General features: G+C 42.2%; 1 protein-coding gene across 2 annotated transcripts in view; it reads right to left on the bottom strand.

Annotated features, from left to right (window-relative positions):
• Positions 1–20819, bottom strand: part of DNAJC16 (DnaJ heat shock protein family (Hsp40) member C16) — a 332457-nt gene that overhangs the window by 87989 nt on the left and 223649 nt on the right. For both annotated transcript variants that reach the window (XM_069240270.1, XM_069240271.1), the window contains exons 9-10: positions 16012–16195; positions 9031–9213 (exon numbers count right to left, since the gene is read on the bottom strand). In XM_069240270.1, the coding sequence (XP_069096371.1) occupies positions 9031–9213; positions 16012–16195 (367 nt within the window). The remainder of the gene's footprint in view (positions 1–9030; positions 9214–16011; positions 16196–20819) is intronic.

Here is a 20819-nt window from a genome sequence, read left to right as displayed (position 1 = left end):
GTCGTCTAGATATGGGAACACATGTATTTGCTGCCTTCTGATGTGTGCAGCGACTACCGCTAGACATTTGGTAAAGACTCTTGGTGCGGTTGTTAATCCGAAAGGCAGTACCTTGAATTGGTAATGTATTCCTTTGAATACAAACCTTAGGTATTTCCTGTGCGATGGGTGAATTGGTATATGGAAATAAGCATCCTTGAGGTCTAAAGTTGCCATGTAGTCGTGCAGCTTTAGCAATGGCAATACTTCTTGTAGTGTGACCATGTGGAAGTGGTCTGATTTGATGAAAGTGTTGACTACTCTGAGGTCTAGGATTGGTCTCAGTGTTTTGTCCTTCTTTGGTATCAGAAAGTACAGTGAGTAAACTCCTGTGTTTATTTGTGTGTTTGGCACTAATTCGATTGCATTCTTTTGCAATAGTGCCTGCACTTCTATCTCTAGGAGATTGGAATGGTGTGTTGTTAAATTTTGTGCTTTTGGTGGTATGTTTGGAGGGAACTGTAGAAATTCTATGCAGTAACCATGTTGGATAATTGCTAGAACCCAAGTGTCTGTAGTGATTTTCTCCCATGCTCTGTAATAATGACCTATTCGTCCCCCCACTGGTGTTGTGTGGAGGGGGTGAGTGACATGTGAGTCACTGTTTAGTAGTAGGGGTTTTGGGGCTTTGGAATCTTCCTCTATTTCTAGGGAATTGCCCTCCTCTATATTGTCCCCGAAAACCTCCTCTATACTGTCCTTGGTAACTGGACGGTGTGGCTTGTGAGGTGCTGGCTTGTGTGCTTTGACCCCGAAACCCCCCTCGAAAGGGCGTTTTACGGAATGAGCTGTAATTCCCTCTGCTCTGCGGGGAGTAGAGTGCGCCCATGGCTTTGGCAGTGTCCGTATCTTTTTTGAGTTTCTCAATCGCTGTGTCCACTTCTGGACCGAACAGTTCTTTTTCATTAAAAGGCATATTGAGAACTGCTTGTTGAATCTCTGGTTTAAATCCAGACGTTCGGAGCCATGCATGCCTTCTGATAGTTACAGATGTATTAATTGTTCGTGCAGCTGTATCTGCAGCGTCCATGGAGGAGCGGATCTGGTTGTTGGAGATGGCCTGTCCCTCCTCAACCACTTGTTTGGCCCTATTTTGGAAGTCTTTGGGCAGATGTTCAATGAGATGTTGCATCTCGTCCCAGTGGGCTCTGTCATAGCGCGCAAGTAGTGCCTGGGAGTTCGCGATGCGCCACTGGTTTGCAGCTTGTGCTGCGACTCTCTTACCAGCTGCATCAAACTTGCGGCTTTCTTTATCTGGGGGTGGTGCATCTCCAGATGTGTGAGAGTTGGCCCTTTTTCTAGCTGCTCCTACAACAACAGAGTCTGGTGGCAGCTGTGTTGTGATGAAAGCCGGGTCTGTAGGAGGCGGCTTATACTTTTTTTCCACCCTTGGTGTGATTGCCCTACTTTTGACCGGGTCCTTAAATATGTCTTTTGCGTGCCGGAGCATACCAGGGAGCATAGGCAGGCTTTGGTAGGAGCTGTGGGTGGAGGAGAGTGTGTTGAACAAGAAATCATCCTCGACCTGTTCTGAGTGGAGGCTTACGTTGTGAAATTGTGCTGCTCTAGCCACCACCTGAGAGTACGCGGTGCTGTCTTCTGGTGGAGATGGTTTTGTAGGGTATGCCTCTGGGCTGTTATCTGACACTGGGGCGTCGTATAGGTCCCATGCGTCCTGGTCTTGGTCACCCTGGCTCATGGTGGTGTGAGCTGGGGAGTGTGATGGCGTTTGTGCTGGTGAAACGTTAATCACGGGCGGAGGAGAGGGTGGTGGTGTAACTCTTTTCACCACTTTTGGTTGTGGTGCTTGTTCCGTCTGGAACTCCAACCTTCTCTTTCTCCTAATGGGGGGAAGGGTGCTTATTTTTCCTGTCCCCTGCTGAATGAAGATACGCTTTTGCGTATGGTCCGCATCAGTTGCTTGTAGCTCTTCCTCAAACCTATGCTTCTGCATTTGGGAGGTTAGCGAGTGCTCTTCTGTATAAGAGCCTGAAGCTGGGTCGCTTGCAGTTTGTTTCGGCGTCGAAACTTTGTCTGCGTGTTTTTTCGGCTCCGAGGTGACTTTTTTCCTTTTCGGGGCCGAAACCTCTCGGCGTCGATCTGTTTCGGTGCCGCTGTCTCGGCGTCGAGCCGTGTCCACACCGGCATCTCGGTGTCGAGGCTTGTCTCCAGCACTTTCTCGGTCCCGAGAAGGCTGCGTGCCGGTGTCTCGACCGGAGTCGGACGATCTCGGCACTGTTTGGGCCTTTTTCGGTGCCGACGGTCGGTCACCGATTTTATGGGTTGAGCCATGGCCTGGTGGCAGTGGCGTCCCCTGGGCCTTGTAAATGTTTCTTTGTGTGGTTTTCGACGTCTTACTCACGGTTTGTGTATCGTCGAATCCTTCGGAGTCTGAGTCTTGGATCGAGAAGGTACCTTCCTCTTCCTGTTCCTCGAACTCCCGTCGGGCTGTCGGTGCGGACGCCATTTGAAGTCTTCTGGCTCGACGGTCTCGGAGTGTTTTTCGGGACCGGAACGCACGACAGGCCTCGCAGGTGTCTTCGCTGTGCTCAGGTGACAGGCACAGGTTGCAGACCAAGTGTTGGTCTGTGTAGGGGTATTTATTGTGGCATTTGGGGCAGAAACGGAACGGGGTCCGTTCCATCGGCGTTCTTCAGCACGCGGTCGGGCCGACCAGGCCCCGACGGAGGATCGAAAAACTACCCCGAAGGGCACCGGAGCTCTTCGATCTTCGATGCGGTGTTGAATCTAAGTATGCCGATCCCGAACGCAACAATACCGACGAAAATCTTCCGAAATTAACTATTTTTTCTGTTCCGAAACTCGGAGCGACAGGAACACGTCCGAACCCGATGGCGGAAAAAAAACAATCGAGGATGGAGTCGACGCCCATGCGCAATGGAGACAAAAGGAGGAGTCACTCGGTCCCGTGACTCGAAAGACTTCTTCGAAGAAAAACAACTTGTAACACTCCGGCCCAACACCAGATGGCGAGCTATTGCAGAACATGCGTATCTACAGCGACAGATGCCATCGAACTCTCTATTTTCCTAAAACTGGAGTGGAGTCTTTCTGTGTGGTGCTGTTCACTTTGCTACTGTAACTGTAGTGTCACACAAATTCCCTACACATTGCTGCTAATGTTAAGCCTGACTGCTCTGTGCCAAGCTACCAGGGGATGAGCAAAGGTTAATTTAGGGATTGTAATTGACCTACCCTGACTAGGATTGCAGTCCCTATTTGGACAGGGTGCTTATCTCTGCCAACTAGAGACCCAATTTCTAACAAAGGCCAATGAGGCCAAGGATTAAAACAGGGTAAAAGCCAAATCTAATGACAGAAGTTTAGCGGGCACCCTAAAAGTTCAAGTCCCCAAAGAGTGACTAGCATCCAATGACATTGGGCATATAGTTCAATAAAGGACTGACACATACAGAGTAAAACACACAATGTAAATCACCCGCAAATGCACAGGCTTAAGTCCTTAAAATGGGGAGGACTAGGGATTGGGGAATTGTACCTTCCAGTGTGGTGTTGCCAAATCAGCGTACGACTACTTTGGCACTTTTGAGGTTAACAGCTTCAAAGTCAAAGCCTGGACAAGAGTGGTCTTTTGAGAGACAAACAGCCTTGAGTGGATCTTTTTGTGGAGATGGACAAAGACTGAAAGGTGCACCTACTTAGATCCACACCTGAACCAATGTGTTCAACTTAAGAAAGGACAATGTGGTCAGCACCATCTCTTATTAGGATCATGAAGTGTACGGAAGACTTTCTGCTTGTTTCTCCAAAATGTCCTCAACACTTAACTGGAGATCAGATTGACAGGATCCTACTAAAGCTCCAAACAACATATGGAACATTCATGAGGGTCTAACATATTTGCTGCTTACAATCCAAGGAGGAATTCCAACCTCACTTTACCATTTTCTAGTGATACAAAAATACCTTGAACTTAATTTTGAAAAAGGTTAGTGGAATGAAAATAAAATATCTGTTATGTTATGTTTTGTATATCTGTATAGTATGGTAATTTTCCATGAGGGTATCCAAGAGCTTTACAGGAAGTTTAGGCAGCTCTCTCCTTCGTAAGGTAATTCACAAAGCCAGGTGTCCAGCTTCTTGAGGAATCCAAGAAGTAATGAGGATGCTCGGATGAGGTATGGATGGTTGACCCATGTTTTGGGGGAGACATAGGAGAAGGCACGACGTCCGGCTGTGGCTCTGTGGATGCGGGGTACATGTGGTAGAGTCCAGCTGAGCAGAGGTGCATGGGAATTACGTGGAATGTTTCCTGAGTACAGAGCGTTGCCATAGTCAAGACTCCTAATAATCAGGGCCTAGGTAACCATTTTCCTGGTGTTTTCTGGTAGCTGTTTTAAGATCATAGCATCTTTAGGATGTGGAGGCATGTTGAGGTTACTACATTTACTTGCTCTGTCATGTTCGGTTTGGCGTTAAGGATGATTCTCAAATTTCTGGGGTGGGTAGTGGGTGTAGGGCCGAGGTCAGCTGGCCACCAAGTGGAATTTCAAGCAGAGACTATCCTTCCGAAGAAAACTGACTGTGTAGGATAGGAGCTGATAAACATTGAGGTAGTGAGGAAGTTGCTTGACAATAGATTTCTCCATGACCTTGGCTGGGTGGGGTTGAAAGAAGAATGGGCTGAAGTTTGCTAGTTTAGTGGGGTCTGCCAAAGGTTTCTTTAGCACTGCATTGACCATTGCAGGATTTCAGGCATCCTGGAACGTCTTGCTGGTGATGCAGTTGTTCAGGATGCGGGTAAGGACTGAAAGGGGCAGCCTCCATACTGAGGATCTGGTGGGAGCAGGGGTCCATTGTTGCCTTGGAGTGGATGCTCCTCATGATGCTGGCTGTTTTTTCAGCAGTGAGTGTATCCCAGGAATTCAGAGTATTTCCGTGGCTGTTTGTCAGTAGGTTAGGAGTGAGGGTGCAGGGGGTTAGGTTGGAGGTTGAAGTTGCTGTAGATGGTTTCAATTTTGTTGTTGAATAACTCGAAGAGTTTGTCTCAATGCTCCTGTGAGAAGTGATGCTATTTGCGGTGGAAGATGGTGAGATTAAGTCTTTGATGTTCTCGAAGATTTGTTTGCCGCTACTGGAGCTGTGGTCTATGTGCTCTGCTAGGCCCTTTTGTCTTGAGTACTTTGATTTGCTGGTGATATTTTCTCTGGGCTATTTTAAATATATCTGTCGTTTTCTTCTCTCCAACTGTCTGCAGTGCTGTTTTGTTGTGCATAGTTCCTCAAAGTACCAGCTTGCTTGCTTCTATGTCCTTCTCCATGAGTTGTGTTTGCAGGGTGCCAGTGAGTCGGCACATGTTGTGATCCACTCGTCAAGATGTTTGATGTCGCTGTTGAGGGCGCTGGTAGGCTTTGGGTGAATTAGACGCGGGGTGTGGAGGCCGTTGGATTCTGAGAGGCTGCTTCAGCTGAGTCTGGCCAGGCTTGTGGTTTCGGTTTTTGTCTGGCGTGGCCGATTTTGAATTGGGTGATGGCGTGGTTTGTCCAGGTGAGTGGCGTGGTTGAGGTAATTTTATTGTTGAAAGTGGTAAAGACTGGGTAAGGGCTATGTCTGGCGGCGTGAGTAGGCCCTCTGATGTGTTCTGCCAGTCCCAGGTTCCCTCAGCTCTCAAGGAGTGCAGTGGTGTTGGTGTCATTCCAGTCTTCCAGGAGAAAAATGAAGTCTCCTAGTAGGATGTAGTTGTTTGAATCGACAGTGCGGGTGGTGGCAAATTTAGCAATGTTGTCAGAAGTGGCTGTGGTCCTAGAGGCCAGTACAATAGCAGTCCTCTCAGGGTGTAAGATGCTAAGATTTGTAGAAGTGTAGGTTAGGGGTTCTTAACCTTTTGATTTCTGTGGGTCCCCACTGAGTCTTCACTTGATCGAGAGATCCCTACTGAGTCTTTATTTGAAGCTGGGGACCCCAGCCTAGGCAATTTTTATGATTTTACTTAAAAAAATAAAATAAAAATAATATACAAAAAGGTATACACAAAACAAATGCTAAGATTTAAAAACTTTTGAGCTTAATTCACAATAATATATAGAAATAGTTTCCACATTTTTAATTTTCTTCTTTATATGTATATACTTTATTAATTTTAATGTATTATTTTAATATTCTTTAATTTTGTAACACTGCAGCGGACCCCCTCAGTAGGCCTCGCAGACCTCCATGGATACTCAGACCAAAGGCTAAGAACCACTGGTGTAGGTGGTCTATGTAGAGGGTTGCGCTCTCTGATGTTTATTATCGTTTTTCCACCTCTTCTTCTGTGTTGTAAGGCTTGACATGCGAGGTTTGATCCTGCTGGGATAGCTGTGCCGATGTCAGGTGCTGATACAGAGGTCAGCCAGGATTCCTTAATGAAGAGGAGGACAGAGTTGTTGTGGTCCATGATGTCCCAGATTTCCCTTGCATGTTTGCTGAGTGACCGGGTGCTGAGGAGAATGCATTGTCTTGGGGTGTGGGTTTGTTGGCGGGTGCTGAATGTGTTCTATGTGTAGGTGGAGTAGGAGTGGTGGGTGTGGTGTAGCACGCGAAGAGGCAGTGAGGGCAGGCAACACCTCCCTCGGAGCAGCGTGGTATAGTGTGGCAGCAGCACGCAGATGAGCGCCCAGGGCTCAGGGTTCAGTGTCCAGCGTTACACTACGGAAGCACAGAGCGGCAGAAGTGCCAGGGTTTGTGGTGCTGGGTGCAGTCGAATGCAGACTGGCTTGCATTTAGCACGCAAGCGGTGCATCTGCTCTGCGGCCACCATTAAGTAGATCCTGGGTGGGGGAGAACAGAAGGGTGAGGAGCGCAGTGAGGCAGTGGGTAGGGCTCAACGTGAGGGTGGGAAAGGAGTGGTGGCACAGGAAAGTAGCTAAGAAGCAGAGGGGGGGGTGGGAGGGGGGAAAAATGGCCAGCCTAACATGGCAGAGCAGGAGGGCAAAAGGCACAAGGCAGAAAAAGCAAAAGAATGGCTAAAGATGTGAAAGAAGAGCAAAAGAAAAGAGTGAAAGAGATCACAGAGACAAAAACAGGGCAAAGAGAGCCGAACAAGCAAAGTCTGAACAAAGAGTGCAGAGTGCGATAACAGGCAAAAGAGTGTGGAGGGTGAGACAGCAGCTGGATAGGCGGGAGCCTCAGGTAAAGCAGCTGGGTCCATGAGGGCCTTGACTGGTTGAAATCTGGTGCAGGTAAGTCCAAGGAGGGCAGGGCCTGGGCACCTGCTTAATGGCTGGTCCTGACTGCAGCTGTATTAAGTAGGTCCTAGCAGGGTAGGGAAGTGCAGGGGTGGTGTAGACTGTGAGACCATGTAAGAGTTTTAGAATTACAATGTAGGAAGGATACAGAGGTTATGGAGGTAAATGCAGAAAGCCAAAATTCTACAATGGAGGAGGAAGCACGAAACAGAATCTTTGGGGGCAATGAAGAGGGAACAAAAAAGGCAAAGAGAAAAAGGGTGAGCAACTATGAACAAATGAAGCATTCCTGGCTGTTAAGCGAACAGCATTACAACACGTTTGGAACTGCTTTTAGACTCACATTTTATAAAAGGAAAACAAAGCACATTTCCCAGCTCTGATGGAGTTGTTCACTAAAAACCCAGGTATTGTTGGAGTTTCACACTTGAGATGCAGCCACTCACTGACAGCACTGTAGTGTCATGACAGAACCACATAATCCTCGCCACTGCTCGGAGTGCTATGCAAGTCCCTAATTTAGAGCTTAAATCTACATTCTCTGTACACTCTCTCACATTGTCCTTTCCCCAAGAGAGCATTCAGGTAGAAAATGCTTTACAAATGCTGTAGTCTGTAAAGGACAGAAATTATCTACTACCTCTAAATTTGTGGATTTAGAATGAAGACTAAACATTCCTTTGATGTGCGAATATGGTAGCAACTATTTAGAAGTAGGAAGCAAATTAATTATGTTATTTCTTGTGGTGATAATGGTGTTACAATAAGAAAAATATGCTTTCTATACCCCAACAATAGACTGTCTCCTGTCGGAAGAACTCAAGCTTTAGCCTAACAATGCTCCCTCTGTCTCAACCTTCTGAAAAAATGGGCACCGTCACAGGAGTTAAAAGTAAACGTTGTTGATGACAGAACCACAATAGAATAGTAACAATTTCTATGTAACATTTTTTTTAGCTGAGATGTGTTTGTTCCATATCTAATAGCACAGGGGTAATGTACTGCTGCTGCCCCAAACGAATAAGATATGCAAGACACAAGCTCCCCACATACCAAGACAGACCTTCCCTTTATCTTTCAAATACTTTTATGTATTGTCTCTGGTAGTCCTCTAAGGTAATGCTTTACAAACTTTTGAGAACCACGACCCACCTTTTAAAATGACAAACATTTAGGACCCATACAGCTTTAATGACATGAGATGTGTGATTTTTTTAAAGTAACTAAAGCACTGTGTGGAAGCGCACTGCTGTATACAGACAGCATTTTCAAGTGAAATGGCCACTAAATTTGCACATACAGTTTTAATGATAAAATTATATTGCACACAAATATTGTGAGAAAATCGGGTTTCCGGTGAATATGTATAATTTGTGCATCACGAAGTAAAGTGTCTTTTTGATGCTATTAGAATCTTTGCTTCCATCAAACTTCAGAATTACATTATAATGTGCTTGATTTTTGCTTTGCTAACCGCTGAATGTGTGCAGTTTATTTACAGGTATTTCATTTTGTCATATGTTAAAAAAAAAAACATCCAACAGCCTTTCCTTTCACACTCACTGTATCCCAGGACGACTGTCACATCATTCACTTTACTCTTCTTTCACTGACTGCAAAGTGAGATAAGTTTGTAAATGTGACAAAATAAATACAGCATTTAAAGGCATCTGTATTTATTGCTTGGACTTTTGCGAGCCACCAAAAACAGACTCACGATCCACCAGTCACACTTTGGGAAAGTCTCCCCTAAGGAAACATTTACGATTTATTGAATACTCACGGGGGCCAGTTCATCATTCAAGTCTGGCAGGATAGTTTCAGAAGACAGGAGCCCAGGATCCTTACGTAACTGATCCAGGTAATCGAGAAGAACAAATCTGTTTTCTTCACTTCCACTCCAAACATCGGTTAGTGTCTTATAGACTATTCTTCCAGCAGAATTGCGCCTCTCCAAAATTGACACCTGAATGATAATAACAGATATATCACTTACATGCACCTCACTATCCTTGAGCTCTGTGTTCCAGTTCACTAGGAAATGGACATAAATGACAGCACGGCATCACAGCTAGATATCACAATAAAGCTTAAGAAGCCACTCGCACAACCATAGTACCTAGGAGCACTGTAATTGTATTCCTACATTGTCAAAGGTAATGAAGTCAGAAATTACAGGCTTACTTCAGTCAGCAGTTGTAGATTCGGATTTCAGGTACAGTAATATACATAAATCACAACAATTAATCCAAACTCCGGTCATAGTCCTTAATAAAATCCTTTTTAAACGAAATGTCCTTTACAATAAAAAATAGTAGCATTTTCTGGATCTGAAATACAATTCCAGATAATATTCTACCACTTAGAAACATGTAGTGGGCGGCACCAAAAATATGCAATACAAATGGTTATGTTGCACAGGCCAATTAGGACCAAACAAGTTGCAATTCGCAATCTTGCCTCAAGTAACCAGAGGGACCACTCCCGAAACACCAATGTAACTGTATCCGTACCAATGGCCTTTATCTTCATTTTTACCCGCAGCCTGGGGTGCAAAGGGAATACAAGAGCAGACATTAGCCAGTGCTGCAGAGATTGTACTCAAATCCCAGTAATCCACCATACCATAGTGAAATGCTAAATCAAACCACAAATGGTGTGGCAGTGCTTGGAGGAAAGCAAACTGGACAGCATATTTAAAACTTAGATGATGACGCACTGAACTACAGCCTCCAGTGCTGGTAATTTGGTGTAATTAGGTACCTTTTCAGGGACTTATGGAAGTCACAAACTGCACACAAGTAAATGATATTACTGGTAGAAGTGCTGGTACCATGCTGATGAAACAAGGAGTAACAAACGTTAACGGTAACAGCTGATTGCAATGCAGATTTTCCAATACCATGGGAAGTCACAAGCCTCATCCAGGTCTGGCTTTGGGCAACTAGAATTTGCTACTAGGAAAGAACTCAAGGACCACGAATGAAAGGGAAAGACACACTTCAGTTGCTCCCAGGCTCCTCAGTGGCTAGTAGCCGGTCTCCGCAATGAGGAAAGTGTTGCTAAGGCAACCAAGACGCTGAAAACAACGAAACCGTGCCGAGAGAGGCACAGGTTTCTAAAAATAACAATAAAGGCACTTGGGTCACGTAGTAGTAGCAAAGAAATGTAAAATATGAAATGTCACAAAGATCAAAGAAAAATTACCTTTGATTGTGACAAGTACTGAGATGAGTTGGAGTTTCTAGATGAGTAAGGGTTCAGCTCGTCGCCAAAAATGAAGTAGTTTCTTTAAAGATGATGGAGAAATACTTCAGGAAACAAAAGTAACTCCTTTTGATAACTTTATTCTTCAAGTTGCAGATACAGGAAACTCCAGCCACACCTCCAAGCTGCTTCTCTAGTCCTCAACTCTCTTTTCTCACATTCTAGAATATCTAATGCCCGGAGCAGTATGGGGGGAGCGGAGCATACCAAGTAAGATATTAACTATAAATTCAGCTTAAAATAAACAGGATATACCAAGTAAAACAACTATACGTACAAATAATGTAACTAAAAATTTGCAATATACTACACTAATCTTCTAAAATTGAGGTAAGGGGAAGCAACAACTGGTCAAGAGACATGAACTGGAGTGCAGTTCACACATCATGAGTGGAATCACTGCTGATGGGAAGATCTGGAGTGGGATAAGCCAATGTTCCCTAGGATCTGCAATGGAATTTCAGAGAGCAGACATCAGTTGCTAGAAGTTGCTTGGCGGATCTGGTGGCAGGGCTACCCACATAGCAAACACCTTTTCACCCTCAAACTCTTACAAACAGGTTGCAGGGTTCACCCACACGCTCTTACAAACAGGTTGCAGGTTTTTCATTGAGGCAGCTACATGAAAGTAGCTGCCACCAGGATGAAAAAACTGAAGGGGACCTCTACTGTGTGCTGCATTCCCCAATCCTAATACAGGCCATCTTTTATACACTAAATGAACTCCGAATTATATGATCTCAACCACACAAAGATAACGCCCATTCCAGGGGAAGTAAAGGACACTGGAGACTGTTCAGGAGTGGGTTGGAAGAACCTCCTCCATGTGCAAAAGTAATAAAAATAAAAATAAAAAAACACGCCACTGACTGTACAACCAGTTGTCCCCAACTACTGTCTTCTGACAGACTGAAAGAAGGGAAGAAACCAACACAGTTATAATGGGTGGGAGTATAGTTCATATCGGTGACATACCAAGCAGAATTGTGTACTCTGATGGGGATAAACCAAATATGTGGAACAATATACTTTGAAGATGTTCAGTCAATTATGAAGGAAGAAACAGAGATGGTCTGGAAACCGTAAAACAATAAAGAAAGAAATAAACATGGTGGGATGGTACATCTGTTCATACATAGGGAGGGACTTTCGAATCCACCAGCTAAATCTATAACAATACATAAAACTTAAAGTTTATGAAACAGTATTAGTAGAATTGCTTAATTATACTTTGCCAGTGGCAACATGGCTCTCTATTTTAGTGCATGCTGTTATTTCAGGTTATAAAACATGCTACAGAGTTGATTATCAGCTGAGCCCATAGGGCCATGTGCTACTCAAAAAGATCCTATACCTTCAGTGTGAGTTTAAAGGCACCTTTAAGAAAGACTACCTTCCAGCACAGTGATCACACTAATGTGTAAACATGCAGGCCATAGGACGGGTGTAATGAACTTAAATAGGTCTGCTTGTTTAGCATTACTGTAACCTGCCTTTGCCAGGTTTTCTTTCTTATGCAAACTTGGCATTACCAATGTGCACATCTACGAGCCTAGGATACTCTGAGTCCTGGGACAAGAGATGTGAACATTTGAAAAACAGCTTTCATAGCCGAAAGAGTTCCATATTTGTTAAGACAATTTATACATTCTCCTGAGCCCGGCCAGACGCTTGTTCTCTGGTGAAAATGTTTCCATGTGACCAATGCTACACTGTGCGTTTAATAGGATGTATACTTGGGTCGGTCTTGGATCTGGGAGTCACGCTCCATTGCTGATGTAATAAGGATTCCTTTGCCTGCAACGTCTCCTTCCAGACTCAACTGGAACGTCGTGTGGAGGTTTAGCCACAAGTTCAAAACAATGGGTAGAACACTGAGCCATACAAAATATTACAGATACATAATAATTACGACCTATCTGGGTACCAAAAAATGTATTTATGGACAGCGCTCTGAAATGCGTAAACTGCTTAGGCAACCATTATAGAACTGACTTATTTGGTAATAATTCTAATTAGGTGCATTGAACAATTAACAAAACACGCCTCTGACAAAACTCTCTTTAAACACGATTGAATACCTAGCTAAATGTTCACATCATGTGTAAATGAACATTTGAATAACAGTTTCTACTAGAATCTGACCATAAAATAACCATATGAAAACACCTTTTGGAATGATAATGAATGCGGTGTTACCATTTTTCTATTCCAATTAAAGCACACATGTAAATGCTACATTTAGCAGAACACTGCTATATGAAAGAGAACATTGGCAAATCACTTTGTGTTACCCTTCTAAGGCACCAGGAATCGAAGGACTGCAGAAAGAAAAATATATGTACCTTTGGTAACTATATTTTTGATGGATACAATATCATCCCACATCACCTTCTATATAGTGCCTGGTGCCAGACTGGATCTGTAAATTCGTTGTCTATAGCAGCAAATGTCAAACGCTGCAAGATGCTCCCACATGCCACTAAGGAGTTTAGTAAGAATAATGGATTTGGTTTCCTGTCTCCGCTGCAATGAGCACAACAGTTATGAATGAACAAACGTCTTCAAAGGGCCCCACAGATACTGGATAGGCCACCACAAGGACTGTGAAAGCATGGTGTCAAATGGCACTTGGTCTGAAGTCATTGCACCTACCATGCTCAAGGTTTGGCCAACACCTGGGAGCAGGAACAGGCCAAGAGGGAGGAAGGCAGTTCTGAAAAGATGCAACATGGCCCTGACAAAAAGCCCCAAACAGAGAAAGATCAGAGGATCGGGAAGTAAACTCTGGTTGAAGCTGTATATGAACTGAGATCTCTTCTGATGAAGTGTGAGAAACTGGAGCCAAGAGTCCGTGCCGCCATGTCTCTGAATGGGAGTTCGATGATGATCCTTGGGCCATTATTCTTTGTAAGGTCATTCCCTGACAGGAGAATTTATCTGAGCAGGGGAATGGGTCTCCGTAAAGCCCCCAGCCAAGAATAATCTACCCTACACCCTTATGGTCTTTGGGGACATGGAGACATGGAGGGGCAAGAGAAGCAAGGTGAGGCACCACTGAAGCTGGGATATTCAAAGGGTGAGAAATCAATGTAAATAATTATCTATCAGAAAGATTATGCGTGGTTGACATATGTTTTTATTTTGCTTAGGTGGACTAAATTTAAATACTAGAAAAAAGGGTTGATAACATTTCTGGGATTGAGAGAGTGTATAAGAAATTGTCTGGCAAAACTAGTGGGTGTAATAAATGTATGTGGAATATGTACCTGAAGACGTTGATACAATCTTCTTGAAAGTCACATACGTTTGAAAACGTAGATCAAGAATATATAATTAATATTGTTTCTTTCGATAAAGTATATACTTTTCTCAAAAAAGGTCAGTTGAGTGGAATCAACTGTTGGACGTTATTCCAAGTAGGGCTCTTTCTGAGTGGGCATCAGCTGCTACCTCTGAATTCCTGAATATAACCAAATTGTAGAGTACCCATCCACGCAAAACAAAACAGCTGGATGTGCCATTTAAGGATGTCATTTCAATTATTACCTACTTAATGGAGTCAAACAGTGGCAGACTTGTGTTCAGAAACTAAACCTCAGGTCCAGCAGCTAAAATATGGTTCATCACGCTATTGCTTTTTTAACATTTTATTTGTATTGTATGCTATATTTTTGCAATGTGACTGACAATCCATCCCACTGATCTCATAGGGGTATTTTATAAAGGAAACTGTGGGCCATGGGTGAGATACACTTTCGCTAAAGTTGGAGTTGACAGAAAGCTGGTAACAGTCATCTACATAATCTAAAGCATTTCCTTCTTCTTTGGCCATAGGAGGCAGAGTCCTACGACATGATTTTGAAATCCACTACTCTTATTAGAAATATGTTTAAATGACAGTGGAAGTAGGCAGACCAAGTGACATCACTAAACATGGCCACCAACAAGAGTTATAACATATCAACACATTAACACTGTAACATAGTTCTTCACACCAATGCACTGACCAAGGCTTGTGAAAACTTTCTGCAGGTAACCATTGTGCCAATCTTAATGCTGCCTTTTTTTAGGCGGATAGCATAATGATTTACCTAGAACACTTCCCCAGTCCTGGTGGAATAAAGGAGAGTCTCTATATAGGTAATTAGCATCATAACAGCCACAAAATAGGACATATGTATTTTTAGATTTGTTATCTCTAGGATAATGTTGGGTGAGAGTTAATAATGAATAACTTTTGTATCAAAATGTTCAAAAGCACATAATGGCTCAATGCTTATGAATTATTTAGGTAGTATCTATTTGTCAACTTTTAATGTTTTTGCAAACAACTTTATCTGAAAAACAAAAGTCATCTCATACTGATCTTGGAAATCCCTGGAAAACAAAACATTCCTTTATGTGTGAACCAGTACACGGTATCAATAATCAGCTCCAATCCTTCAAAAGATGGAATATTCAAATTATCAAAACTAAATTTGTTAACTTGATATCACCATTTATAACCAATTTAAAACATCTGAGGGGTTATTACAACTTTGGAGGAGGTGTTAATCCGTCCCAAAAGTGACGGATATACCACCAGCCGTATTACGAGTTCCATAGGATATAATGGACTTGTAATACGGCTGGTTGTATATCCGTCACTTTACCGTCACTTATGGGACGGATTAACACCTCCTCCAAAGTTGTAATAACCCCCCCCAAGTGTCCTGATACCACACTTAAAACATCCTTTTTGTTGCCATGTTTTGTTCCTTGCAAGGAATCGGCTTCTTCCTTAAATCTAGACCTTGTGAAACTACACAACTATGTTGTAAATATTGCAGAAAATTAATACGAGCATAGAACAACTCAAATCATCATCAGTATTCGAGGTCCAAAAGCCACTGAAATTCGAGAAGTCAATACTTTATAAATGCCAGATAGTGATGAGCGAGTCCTGAGATGACGGGTAGCCAAAGAGACTATCTTTGTGATTCAATAGCTAAATTCATCAATTTAGGTCAATTATGAATGTGCCTTCTGTAGAAACACTGGAAACTATTTGAGGGACGTCAACAAAAACTATAAAATGTATTTAAATATAACATTTCTCATTAGGCAAGAGAAGATTTACCTGAGAGACACAAATTCACGTGATGCAATTAACTCTTGTAATATGTGCTGGTACATTTTCCTAGATGGTAAATAAGCAATAAGTGAGCCCTAGCAACACATTTTACATCACTGTGCAAGACTAATTTCCATCAATACAGCCTTTTTTTCCTCTATCAACCTTATCCACAACAGTGATAGGTCTGGCCCAAAAGTTGGCCTTTCGCCTTAATATATGAATGAAGTAAACCCATTGAAAAAACTGGGATTACATTTCATTTTCTGTGCTCCTTCCTTTACTGAGTCTGTCACAATAAATACCCTTGGAACAGCAAACCATCAATCTTTCCACCTACATGTGCATTTCTGTGAAAAAGGAATTAAAACTGAAACTTACTGCAGATTTTCCCTGAAATTTCTCAGGTTTGGATATCAATGAACTGGAGAACTCCGGTTGTCTTTCCATGAAAACGTGCACAAATCGTACTGTGTCTTTGGTATTTGCCAATGCAAAGGAAAGGAATGCTTCATAGGTTTTATGAAACTTCGATCCCTCTCCAGTTAGGAGGATGACACAGAACCTGTAATGCAAAGATGACATGGTCACTACATAGAAAGAGAATGGAAACACTGCACATAGAAGGGTAGATAGTACATGTCAACACAATGCAATAAAAAAACTAAAGTTTGGGAAAAAGTAACAAAGATGTAGGGGGCTTGTGTGTGCACACATGTTTTTGTCCTTAAGTTGAATATTCCATACTGGTAGGTCAGCTCAGCCAAGGCCCGGTCCATAACATGCCTGGACCAAAGACTCCAGTGCAATGTTTTGCATATACTGAGACCCATAAGCTGCAAATGTAATAAGCAAACCCAATGTTCCCCATGTTTGTACCCCCATTAGATGGCCTGGTAGTATCTCACTGTCTGGTTCACTCACATAAGGACTACATTGTGCATGCCTACTGCTCCTCATCTATGATACCTCTATAGCTACAAAGACTAGTAACAGAATCATTATAGTGGACAGCATGATGAATGTGGGTGGTGAGCCAGGCAAGTAAAGATACATAAGGAAGGAAATAATACTACCAATTGATAAGGTACTTCTAGAATAGCGCAATTCAGGAAAACAAAATTATTCCTGTGCATTAATAGTCATGTAAGCTGTGGCAAAGTGTAAGCATATTCTTTCTTTGCTGGAGAACATCATGGTAATTTTATTTCAATGGGCTAGGTTTGTACTGCAGAAAATATACTCTTTAACATTACTGCAGCATAAAGATAGAGCAATAAAAAAAGAAGAAATATAAGTCCTATAAGCCTCAAGAACTGCTGCGACACAAACTCAATTATGCGTTTACATACCGTACATGATCCAAGGATTACTTCTAGGCTACTAAAACTACCAGGCAACAGTGCTGTAGCTCAAGGAAACCGTACATTACAGGGCCCCTATTACTAAGGCACTGAGTAACAGATATCAACCAGTGCTCTGCCAAATAACTATCTGGAGGCTCAACACAAGCTTTCAATCATTTATGTTACCAAATTCTTTGGATTCAGGCTGCCTACTAGTAAAATGTCTGTTACCAAAATGTATTCCAATATTTCCAACCCATAAACAAAAACATAGGGCCTCATTACGAGTTGGTCGAAGGGGATTACTCTGTCACAAACGTAATGGATATCCCGTCTGTCGTATTACAAGTTCCATAGGATATAACAGAACTTGTAATACAGGGGACGGAGTTTCCGTCACGTTTCCCCTCTAACAAACTTGTAATGAGGCCCAAAGTTCTTTTGTCTTCTAGCAGACACTTGGAAAGACATGTCAAGTAGTTCTGTGTGTTGACATTGTCTGCACATCCTGGTGCCTTCATAGTCGCCCTGTTTTTGTTCCGTCGCAGCTTTATGACCAGCACGGTATGGCAGGAAAAGGGGGGAGAAATGTTCCTGACCAAAGTAATATGCCTTCCAGAGTCTCCACTTGACAGAACAAGTGATCCAATGCCTTGAAATCACTGTTATTGTATGGTGGCAAACTCATCAGCATATGGTGTTCCGATCTTGTAAATATTTCCTATACCTTTTCCTGTATGAGCTGTCATTTGCAGCATCCACCAACATATTTGCTATACTTTGTAAGTGGTCAGTTTGAGACACACTTCAAGATCTTGCTCCTTATTTTTCAATTATAATGAACATGGTGGTAGTGTTGCTGATTGAAGTCCGCAACACCTGCTCTTTTATGTTTAGCTGAAAATATGTCTGGCTCGTCCATGATAAGTCTGGTCCTCAGTCTGCACTATGGACCGAAGCAGATTCAGGAAAACAAAGCTCTTAGCTTATTTATGAAATACTGACTTTATTGTAAAGTCTTTTGGAAGGAATGCAAACATTTTCAGTCGCTTCCTTCCAAAGGGCTTACTAAAGCTGTTCTCATATAATGGATTGTTCCTAGATAGATGTTTCATATTTGGTGGTCTTGTCTAAGAAACCATGTGTTTTAGAAAACAATTCTGCCTCCAATTAAATAGATAATGGGTCTCACTGCATCAGAAAATCCAGTCCTGGAAATGCTTGGTATTAAACCTCAACACTGAGATGGAAATTCACATGATCTAGAAGTGGGTCTCCCAAATTGCTCCTCACATCGAAGTTAGTCACTGCCAGTACATAAAAAAAATGAAGGACACCATTAAGCGGTATGTGGTACCTGTACTGTGGCACTCAATGTCCGTGGAGGACTTGAAAGCACATGTTGGTTAGCAAAGTGATATATTTGTCTAGTCATCATAACTGTTTTTAACACAGGAGGACTGGAGGAGTATTGATTCAACATAATGAAAGGTGCACTGATTGTACAGTATCTAAAGGGATGTTTTAGTTTTGATTCCAATGTGGGCTACTGTGCCATTCCTTGATGCTCCATTGGGCAGGGCTGCTGGGATGCACCATTGTACTGCTGTACAAGAGGACAGGAGCATTATTTTGTGTAGTTGGGAGAGCGAGAGTGGATCAGGTACTTGGATGGTTACTGAAAAATGGTGACTGTCCACTAAATACTGATGGTGCATTATGTGTAAAAGTGACCATTTAAAAATCAATAAAAAGATGTTTCAATAGCCGGTCCCTGGCAAAGTAAATATAGCTATGGTTTTAGGAATTACTATTTTGGAGACAGCTATACGTGCCACACTGCTTTCCTCAAAAAGGCCACAACATGAGCCAGTTATTTACTCAACCTAAGCAACCTGCTACATCTTTGTAGATCAGGACAAAAAAGCAGGCCTCGAGTACCTTAGCACAATAAAAACTTAGAAAAGAAAAAATAGAAAGAAGAGGAGAAAGGGTTAAGAGAGAAGAAAAGGAAAAAGAAAGAGGCACTGGAGGGGAAAGGAGGAGGAAGAGAAAGGGAATTAGAACAGAGAAGAGGACAGAGAAGGAAGAAAGAGAGGAGAAAGAGGAGGGAGGAAAAAGAGGAAAAGGGGAAGTGGAAAGCGTACGAATCAAGAAGGAAAGTGGGGAGCAAAGAGCGGGTGAGGAGAAAGATTAGGAGGGAATAACTATTAGGGAAGAGAGGGACAGAATGAGAGAGTTCATATTGTTAAAGTGTTACTAGATCCCATATAGACTTAATCTTAGTTAATGAATGTAAATTAAGATCACATAATTGTATTTTATGATCTGGTGTGCCAAGCAAGTAGTTTCTTTAGGAGGAGGAAGAACAGAGTACTACATGCATAGCTTCTTCACCCTCAGGAACCACCATTGTGTGCTTTTAAATGTGCACAAAACAAACAGCTTGCAGGAATGTTTCTAAACTGCATTTGCTCAAATATTTCTGAAAACATACAATGGAGCCTCTTCATGTTTGCTAGATGGCCAGTGTTAAATGGAAATTGATGCTATAGGAATTTAGCCATTTTAAGGCCATGCAGATGGAGATGCCATGGCAATCAATGTGTCTAGTTAAATGAATCTACTCCTTACAATATGTCAATTATAAGGTTGCTTCTTGACAAGCTTCTGTATCCGCGGTTCGTTAGCTTTAAAAGTTTAACTAATAATACTTCCACTCTCTAAACCAAAAACCGGCATTAAACCCTGCAATCAAACTTACAGGCATAATTTCAACTCTTTAAAAATTAACTCTGGACAAACACAAGACAGATCAAACTATGGCCCCTCCAATTTGACTGATGCCCTTCTCTAATCAGTACGAAAGGGTGCCCAGATACACTCCATGCTATAAAGTAATGGCAATAGTAGCACTATAGAAATGAAAATATCACAATTCCAAACTGATAATAAATCGTTTTCATCATCAGACATGAGAACATCACCAGGAAGGGAAAGGAATGCAACTATGGAAACAGGGGACAACAGTCGCAGGTGTATTTGAAAGTGATCCAATCGGACAATATTATGCCAGCTGCTTGGAAAAGGCATGTTCACAGGTGGCTAGTACGCGAGTTGTTTCAGGATATATGTTGCCCAGTTTCATTAATTTACTGGACTGCAAGTACGTCAAAAATGCACCACGTAATTTCTTTTGGATAAAAGAATTTGTTAACAAACCTACCACTGTAAAGCTCTAAAGGCTCTCTAAAAAAGCATCCTAAAACGACCACATTTTTGTTGTACAGCAAGTACAGAAGAAAACATAAATAACCCCCTACTCACGCACAAAAAAACTTTCTAAAAATCAATTTTTTTTTTTAAATCAAAAAATGTGTCAATAAGTAACTTAAGACTAAACCACTGCTTTTATAATACTAATAGATATTTTCATGACGTCTGTGCCAGACCAGTTAAGAGTCTGGTTATTAACAACTGATGCGTAATGCTGTAATCAAGGCTGGTAATTATTTAACAAAAGGGAGTACTACTTAATGCACACGCGCTTTAGGCCAGTTGCTCTTAAACCATGGTCTGGGGCCTCTGGGTATCCTCGAACCCCATTCAGACGGTCGGCGACTGCTTAATAAATTAAACAATTTTAACAGATTAAAGACATGTATATAAATAAAAAAGCAAAATGTACATCTGAAAATTTTAAACCGTTCTCTAAATGTGAAGGAATTTGAAACTGGAGGCTAAAAATTAAGTTGGTATCTTCAGAATGATTCATGCATCAAACAGAATATATTAAGGACGATAAGTGACCTTAACTGAATTTAGAAAAGCTCCAACATTCTT

This window comes from Pleurodeles waltl, chromosome 6 (assembly GCF_031143425.1).
Source record: "Pleurodeles waltl isolate 20211129_DDA chromosome 6, aPleWal1.hap1.20221129, whole genome shotgun sequence".
Classification (NCBI taxonomy): Eukaryota; Metazoa; Chordata; class Amphibia; order Caudata; family Salamandridae; genus Pleurodeles; species Pleurodeles waltl.
The sequence above is the reverse complement of the archived record's forward strand: the minus strand, read 5'-3'. Positions and strand labels throughout refer to the sequence as shown.